This window comes from Chinchilla lanigera, unplaced genomic scaffold, assembly GCF_000276665.1.
Source record: "Chinchilla lanigera isolate Chin_1 unplaced genomic scaffold, ChiLan1.0 scaffold00094, whole genome shotgun sequence".
Taxonomy (NCBI): Eukaryota; Metazoa; Chordata; class Mammalia; order Rodentia; family Chinchillidae; genus Chinchilla; species Chinchilla lanigera.
This window is the reverse complement of record NW_004955495.1, coordinates 5,327,983-5,336,715: the sequence shown is the minus strand read 5'-3', so window position 1 is coordinate 5,336,715 and position 8,733 is coordinate 5,327,983. Positions and strand designations below refer to the sequence as shown.

The 8,733-nt window shown below is 57.2% G+C and overlaps 1 protein-coding gene across 1 annotated transcript; it reads right to left on the bottom strand.

The window, feature by feature from the left end:
* Positions 1–520: 520 nt before the first annotated feature.
* On the bottom strand, positions 521–8,417 carry Aes (amino-terminal enhancer of split; the record flags this gene model as incomplete). Its single annotated transcript, XM_013505260.1, is given in 6 exon segments — positions 521–1,551; positions 1,641–1,715; positions 3,164–3,226; positions 3,731–3,775; positions 4,609–4,672; positions 8,320–8,417. Coding segments are annotated over 6 exon segments (567 nt in total), but the record flags the coding sequence as incomplete, so codon positions are not given.
* Positions 8,418–8,733: the final 316 nt, after the last annotated feature.

The window sequence follows — 8,733 nt, the reverse complement described above, 5'->3', positions numbered from 1 at the left end:
GAGTCCCTTTGCCCACATTGTCCAAACTATGTGGCTAAACCAGACACAAGGGCACATGCCCTTGATCCTGGCTACTGCAGAGGCTGAGGCAAGAGAATCATCGCGAATTTAAGGCCAGCCTGGGCAACTTGGCACGAACCTATTTGGGAATAAAAATTAAAAAGGTCTGGCCGCACAGCTCCAGATCAAAGGCCTGGGTTCCAACCCGAGTACTAGATACAAACTTGACCTGGGACCTCTGAGGGCGACCTGACTGGAAGCCCTGTCCCCACCCCCCACAACACAGAGGCAGGGACACAGCCACCAACCTTCTCACGTCTTTATTTGAAAGGCACAGCTAGCCCACCCTCCGTACACCACCTTCCCCTCTCCCGAGATCAAAGACAAGACTGACTACGTAGACACAGCTGGGGCGGGGGACTTAAATTTTTTCCCTTTTTATATAGCTCCTTTCTTAGAAGACAGGCTAGTGTTACAGGAAAAAAGAAAAACCAAAATATAATAAAACAAAAACCAAGACAACTTTAGTACCCTCATCTTTATTTGGGAAGGGGAGAAGGAAATCCCTGGGGCACTGCCCCCACCCTGCTGGTCCCAGCTAGACTCACTTCCCTCCTTCAGTACTGGGGATCGAACCCAGAGCCTCTGGGCTGAGCTCCATCCCCAGCCCTTGTGTAGTTCCTATTTTGAGACAGGCTCTCATTTAAGTCACTAGGTTGCCCGAGGTTGGGCTGGACTTTGAGAGCCTCCTGCCTCAGCCTCCCAGAGGGCTGGGACAACAGGCGTGCGCCACCACGCCCAGCTCTGACCCCTTCTTCCGTGGGTGAGGGCAGAGGGCAGGTGGGCTGGGGGAGACTCCGGCTACTGGAGCAGGTGTGGGGAGCAGAGGTGGTCCCAGGGTGGGGTCAGAGTCAGGGTGCCCAGGCGGGGGAGGGGCTGGTAGCATTGAGTACATGCAGTGCCAGGGTGGGCGCTGTAGCTTCGTCCCGAGGGCCCACTTGGGGGCAGACTGTCTGATGTGTGCGACGGGGGTGCGTGGGGTGCTGGGGTCCTAGAGGTTTTGCTCTGCTCCCCGTGGGGCGGGGGCGGGTCCCGACGCCGGCCAGCCCTCAGCTTGCCTCGAGGCGGGGGAGGGGGGGGAGTGGGGGAGCTGGGGATGGCTGGGGGGACCTAGGGGGTGGCTAGCAAGCAGCCGGCGGCGGCGGTGACCATAAATACTACCAGTGTCGCCAATCCCGAGCTAAGCTGTCTGGCGCTCTGCGTTCCTGTCTCTCTGTGCCTCAGTTTCCCCTCCCCACCCGCCCTGTTCCCGGCCGCCCCAGCCGCCGGCTAATCGGACTTCTCGCCGTCATCCTCCTGGTGGGTGTCCCCATCGTGTCCGTTCTTGTCTTCCTTGGACAGGTGAGCCTGGGAGCCCAGCGCCGACAGCGACAGCAGCCCGGTGCCCGCGCTCACGGCCGGCAGCGACGGCGGCTGCAGCCCCACGGGCAGGGGCGTCAGGGGCAGCGCCAGCGCCTGCAGCTGCGACAGCTGGTGAGCCTGGAGCTGCTGCTGCGGGGCACAGGAAGGGGCGTCACAGGCCCCGCCCGGCCTCGGGTGTACGTCCCGCCCCCTCCTGCCTGCCCCGCCCCCTCACCTACCCGGATGATGGAGTTCAGCTCCGGGGCGGTGACCTGCTTGGCCCTCTCGATGGCCCCCAGGACCTGCTGCTGGTGCTGAGTAGGGTGGCAACAAAGAGGAGTCAGGGAATGTGACCCCCATCCTGGGGTTGGGGTGAGGCAAGGGGAGGGCAGGGAGCCCCCCAGAGAACCCTGCCCCACGAATACCCCTCCCTCCTCGTCCCCTGCAGTAGCTACAGGCCCCTCAACCCTGCCACTTCGTGTCCCCAAACTACAGTCTCAGCATCAGGCGAAAACGGGGACAAATAGAGACGCACTGAGAACTCAAAAGAGGTCAGAGCCAGACAACTGACAAGAGAAGGCCTTTGAAGTGTGCAAGGAACCTGGGTCACGATCAAAGCCATCTGCACAGCAGTGAAAGATGGAGGTCTTTGTGCAGTGCCCAACCTGTCCAGCTGTACCAGGAAGTCTTTTTTTTCCTCCTGAGCTAAACTGCAGCACTTTTTTTTTGTCTTTTTTTTTTTTTTTTTTTTTTGAGACAAGGTCTTGCTATGCAGTTCAGGCTGGGCTTGAGCTCACTTTGGAGCCCAGGCTGGTCTCGAACTGGCAACGATCCTCCTGCCTCAGCCTCCCAGAGTGCTGGGATTACAGGCATGTGCCACCACGCCTGGCTGCAGCACTTTTAATTTACTTTTTTGGGGGCTTTTTTTCCTGGTACCAGGAATCGAACTCACGAACTCGCACTTGCCAGACAGGCGCTGTGCCACTGAACTTAAATCCCCAGCTCCTCAATTTACTTTTGAAACAAGTTCTTGCTAACTTGCCAAAGCTGTGCTTAAACTCATGATCCTCCTGTCTCAGCCTCCCAAGTAGCTGTGAAGACAGGCATGCCCCACCGTGTCTGCCCAGCTTGTTCAAGGAAGCCCTGACCCTAAATGCTCACAACTGCCAATCTAAGCCCCTCTCCTCCCATGGGTGGGAAGACTTCCTGAAGTGCTGAGGTATGAATCTAGGTTTAGGGATTCCCCACCCCCCACCCCGACACAGTCCTGCCTGGAAGTCTGTCTCTGCTGCCATGAAATACTGCTGTGATCCACCAATTTCCCTTTTTGTCTTGTCTACCAGGGACCCACTGCTATGAAAGGAAAGGCTAAGTCTAGATGTGAAGGGCTCCAGGTGTCCTCTATTATCTGGAGCTGTCCCTGTGTCCTTTCAGAACTCGCCCTGGGTAATCACCAAGACAGGCAAGGCTGAAAGCGGAAATGGGCCGCACAGTGGCAGATGACTGATCCCAGCTACCCTGGAGGCTGAGGCAGGAGGACCTCAAGTTCAAGACTAACCTGGGCCATTTAGCAAGACCTTGTCTGACAACACAAAAAAGGCAGGGGATGTAGCTCAGTGCAAAGGCCCACATCCATCCCCAGTGCCAGGGCTGGGGTGGAATCCTGCTGCCATCTGGTGGTTGTGAAATCCCTGGGGGCCTCTCCAGGCCAGGTGCCCCTGGGGCCCCGGGGCAGGAAGTCCAAGGCCCGCCTGGCGCTCACCTCCTGGGAGAGGTAGGGCAGGACCTGGGCACAGATGCCATTCAGCCTCTTGACGATCTCCGCCTGCAGCAAGAGTGACAGTAAGGGGACTGGGTAGGGACAGCGAGGCCCCGCGGGGTTGAGGGTGAAGGCAGGGGACTCTGGTGCTCCCTGTTAGCCAGGTCAGCAAAGAGGCAAATGCCAAGGCCAGAGGGCAAGGGAGGGTCTCCTGGGGGTCACCTGGCCCAAGGATAAACTGTCACCCTCCCCAGTGCAGAAGAATGGAACACCTTCAGCTCCGGGAGGAAAAAACTCCCAGGGCAGCCAGAAAAAGGGGTTTGGACAGAGAGTGGTACAGTGGCTCACAACTTCCATCCCAGCACTGTGGGAGGCTGAGGCAGGAGGATCTCAAGTTTCAGCCCAGCCTAGGCAATTTAGCCACAGGGCAAGACCCTCCTGTCTCCAAATGAAAACTACAAAGCACTGGGGCTGGAGCTCCTGGCCAAGGCCCCAGGTTCCACCTCCTGCACTGTAAGATTAAAAAGAGGCGGCACAGGCCCAGGGGCAAGGGCGCAGAAGGGTCCCTACCTGTTTGTGCATCTCGATGTTCAGGCCGTAGGACATCTCGTAGTACTGTGAGGGGGGAGAGGAGATGGGGCAGGACGCCGTCAAGGCCCAGACAAAGGAAGCGCAGGCTGGCAGGCAGGTGGGAGACGCCCGCACCCAGGTGGGGGCAGGGACGGGCGCCGCCCCTCCCCCACGCATTCCAGGCTTCAACCTTTCATCTTTCCTCGTCCTGTCTGCGGGTGGCCTGGGCTCCAGGGAAGGCAGCCTCCCCGGTATAAATCATCCAGGGTAAACAAAGCCTGCTGGGTCGGCTTCTGGGGCCAGGACTGCCTTCTCTAGTCAAGCCCCAGATCTGACCCTGCCCCTCCTCTACGCTAAGCCTTCCCTTGGCTCCCTACTGAAGAAAGCCAAGTTTGTGGGTTTGGCTGGTCGTTGCTTAACTCCCCTATCTCTGTCCAAAGGGCTCCTATGCGTTCTTCAGGGCCCCAGCTGCTGTGTCCCACGCAGCCCCCTTTAGTGCCGTTTCAGCAACTGGCCTCGCCTGTCCTGCAGCCTGGGAGGGGTCTGAGACCCTGCTGGCCTGGAGGCTACATGGGTGGGGCCCAAGAGAGTTTGTTCCAGCAGTGTGGACAGACGGGGTTGGAGGCGGCAGGCCAGAGAACTCCGGCCTCGGCACAGAGGGGCTCACGGCGCACCGCGGGGCGGGGGCACAGATGCCCGCCTCAGTTCCTGGTGCCGCCTCCTCCCGCAGCTGCCAAGGGCAGCCGGCACCCGGCGGGGGTGGGGGTTGGCACCCTGGCTACCACAGGGCGGGCAGCCAGGCCAGCAGGGCCGAGGGCAGAGCAGGTCCTCGCCCTGCCCGGGGCTCGACGCCGTCCCCACCAGAGCCAGGCCCTCACCATGACGTAGTGACGCTGCATCTCGGACTTCTCGCTGGCCAGCTTGTCACATTCCAGCTTCAGGCTGAGGGCAGAGGAGGACAGAGAAACTTGGTTGCCGAGGGCCCCCGGCCCTTGTCCCCCTGCGTCCGCAGCAAGGACGCGCTGAGGGGGGCTGAACTGCGGAACACAGTGGGGTTCTCTCTGGAGGGGGGTGGGTGTGGGGGGAAGGGCCTCAGTTTCCTTAACTGTATGACGGAAGAATACGAAGGCAGCTTTGCAGATCTGATAGCAGAAAAGCACCAGAAATAACAAAAACCATTGGGTTTGGTGGTTGGGAGGCTGAGGCAGGAGAATCTCAAGTTTGAGTCCAGGCTGAGCAGCATTTGTGAGGCTCTGTCTTAAAGTAAAAAAAATCAGGGAGCCGGGTGTGTGGTGCACACCTGTAATCCCAGCACTTGGGAGGCTGAGGCAGGAGGATCGTTTTGAGTTCAAGGCCAGCCTGGGCTACAAGGTGAGCTCAAGTTCAGCCTGAACTGCATAGCAAGACCCTGTCTCAAAAAGACAAAAAAGAAAAAAAAAAGCAAAAAAATACAATCAGGGGTGTGGAGCTCAGCATGAAGGCCCTGAGTTGCAACCCCAGTCCGAGGGGAAAAAAAAAAAAAAAAAGATGCAAGTCAGAGGAGGAGCTCTCAGAGACTCCGTGAGGTCAGCGGGATCTCACTGCCCAAATGTTTCTCAAGTGACTCAGGGCACACCAGAGAGGGTGAAGAACGTCTCGAGGTCACACAGCGGGAAACAGCACAGCTCCCAGCACAGGCCAGAGGCGGCTGAGGAACCAGGCCGCGGAGTGCAGCGCAGGGGTGGGCACCCCCCCCAAGGGCTCCAGGGGCCCCAGGGGAATGTGGAGGAGGCTGGTGCTACAGCATACTTGCACTCCCTGGGGCAGGGGTGACCTGACCCAGCTTCTTTCAGCAGTCCCAGTGAGGACAGTGTGGGGGGGATGCTTCTCAGAAGACCCCAGGAGGCCCATAGGGCGGTGGGAATTTAAGGCTTTGTCCTTCGAGCCAGGCATGGTGGTGCACACCTGTTATCCCAGCACTGTGAGGCTGAGGCAGGAGGGTTGCAAATTCCAGGCTGGCCTGGGCTACTTATTTTTCAAAATAAAAAACAGATGAGGACCGAGGATGGAGTTCAGTGCAAAGGCTCTGGGTTCTTCTCGGTCCCACCTCAAAGAAAATAAAAGCCTTTGTCCTTTGAGCGTTTTGATCAGATCACACAGGCGTCTCCTCATCTCCACCAGCTGGGTTAATGGCTCCCTTGCTATCTTTTTTTCCACATGGTACCAGGCATCCAACCCAGAGTACTGAGCTACAGCCCCAGCCCGATTTTTTTTTTTTTACTCTTAGACATGATCTTGCTTAATAGTCTACACTGAACTTGAACTTGGGGATCCTCCTGCCTCAGCCTCCCAGAGTGCTAAGATTACAGAGTGTGCTGCCACACTTGTCTCCCCAGCCCATTATTTCTTTTTTTGTTTGAGACAGGGTCCAGCTACGTAGTATAGGCCAGACTTGAACTCATTATGTAACCCATGCTGGCCTTGAACTCTCAGTGACCTTCCTGCTTCAGCCTCTCAAGTGCAGGGGTGACAGCTGTGCATCCCCCTCATTTCTATGCTGTGTGACTCTAGACAGGTTCCTCAACCTCTCTGGGCCCCAGTTTCCTTTGTTAAGTACCAGCCTCCCAGAGTAGGTGGTAAGGGTTAGTTAAATAAACTGAGGATAAAAGAAGTTCTTAAACAGTGCTTCACCCCCACACCAAAAAAAGCGCCAGGAGTGGTGGCACATACCAGTAATCCCAGCACTTATGAGTCTGAGGCAGGAGGATGACTGTGAGTTTGAGGCCAGCCTGGAGAACATACGCAGACTCTGCCTCAAAATACGAAAAGCAAAGAAAAAAACAAAAAAAACCAGTGCCTCACATACAGAATGCACTCAGTGAATGCTCCTGGGCTTGTCTGTAGCCCAAGAACCTGGTATTTCTCTCTGCCTCGGCCTCCCAGAGGTCTGGAATAACAGGCCGCTAGGCCTGGCTTGAAAATAAACATATCAGGCCTGGAATATAGCTCAGTAGCGCAGTACCTGCTTGGCAAGTGCAAGGTTCTGAGTTCAATTCCCACCATTAAAAAAAAAAAATTAAAAAATTAAAATGTGCATTTGTTGCTGCCATTAAAAAAGTAGAAGAAAGGCCAAGGATGTAGCTCAGTGCAGTGCCTGCCTGGCAAGCCCGAGGTCCTGAGTTCCATTCTTGTTATAAAAAGAAAAGTGAAAGAAGGAAGCTGGAGTGGTGTGTTCTGCCTAGCACCTTGTTCTAGCAGCTCAGGAGGCGGAGGCAGGAGGCTGCTAAGTATGAGCCCAGCCTGGGCAACTTAGTAAGACCCTGTCTCGGAATAAAAGACAGGTGTGGTTCAGAGGTAGAGAGCTGGATTTCTGGCCTGTTAATTTCTAGCTGGTTCTGAGCGCATCCCCAACACTTAGGACTAATATTCTGCACAGTGAAAGCCCCCAAAGTCAGTAGATGGAGACCCCAAAACTCAGAGAGGGTGTCTGGTCTCCAGGAGGTCATACAGCCCTGTGGCACAACCTGACTTTGGCCTCTGCAGTTGGTCGGTCCTGGGGCTCAATGGGAGGTGAGCAGGACCCAGCAAGCCTGCCAGGCAAAGCCCCTAATCTGCACACCATGGAGCAGAACCAAGCAGTGCCTCAGTTTCCTCCTCTTTAAAATGGGCACAGAATAAGGCAATTGACCAAGAGTAGCAGCACATGTCTGCCATGGGAGCTACTCCGGAGGCTGAGGCAGGAGAACTCAAGTTCGAATTCAGCTCCCTGAACAACTCAAGACTTAACAACTCAGACTTAACAAGACCCTGTCTGAGAATAACAAATAATAAAAACTGGGGTTCGGCTCAGCATGGAGTGCTTGCCTAGCACTGGAAGGGTCCTGGGTTCATCCCCAGAACAGAATAAAAATAAAAAATAAAAAATAAAAAGCGGCCAACAGGAAGGAAGCACAAGGATGTATACTCAATTCTTCGCCCTTGGAAAACACCCAAAAAATTAGATATTTGCACAAAGAGAGAAACGTTCTCCTCTCTCTTCTTGGCAAAAACCCCGGATCCTCTGAGAGTATTTCTCAGGTTCCTACGTAAACCCACTCCACAGGGCCTGAGGCCACACTAACACTAGCGGCCCTGGCCTCCCCACCACGGACGGCCCGGAACTCGAGCTGTGTGGCCTGGAGATCCGACGTCACCCTGCCACTCGGCCGCTGTGCATCCCAGCAAATCCTAACCTCTCTGGGCTGAAGGACAATCACGGATCCCATCCCCGAGACGCTGCACACAGCAAGGCCTTAAAAAACCCGGCAGAAGCACAGCAGCGCCTCGTATCCCGGGCGCAGGCTATTTACCTCCCAGGCAGTGGGATGGTGGGGGGCCTTGCCCTGACCCCGGACCTTAGGACGGCTTTTCCGCTATGGACACTGGAGAGCGAGGGTGAGAGGGCTCTGAGGTCTCCCAGGCCTGGTCTTTGAGCAAATTCACCTTGCCGCGCCTCAGTTTCCTCGTCTGTGAGATGGGGCTGCTTTGGGAAGCCCCGGGCTGCACACCAAGCCACTCTCCCTGTGTGTGCCAGCGCGTGCACGGGGAGGGGGTCCTCGAGCCCCTCTCACCTGTGGTACTGCGCCTGCAGGAGCTGGAACTCGTCTTTGATGCGGTCGCAGGAGTCCGAGGTGGTAAACTTGAGCTGCTGGGGGAGGTGCGAGGAGCCCTGCGTGCGGGGAGGGGGCGGTGGGGGTCACGCACTGCCCTCCCCGCTGGGCCCGCCCTGCGCAGCTGCGGCGACGCCCCCCTGCTGGCGCCCCACTTCCTGGGCCCTGTTTACAGCCCCCCACCCCGCTTCCTGCCCCCGCCAGTCCAGGAACCCAGGGTGGGGGCGGCGCGCAGGGCTCCTCCTCCGCTGCGCCCCCCCCAGGCCGTGGGGTGCGCTTTAAGGCCGTTCGGGGGGGGGGGCAGGGTGCGCCCTCTACCGAAGCGCTTTGGGTGCATGTGGGCAGCGCCCTAGTTGCCCCTGGTGGGGGTCAGAG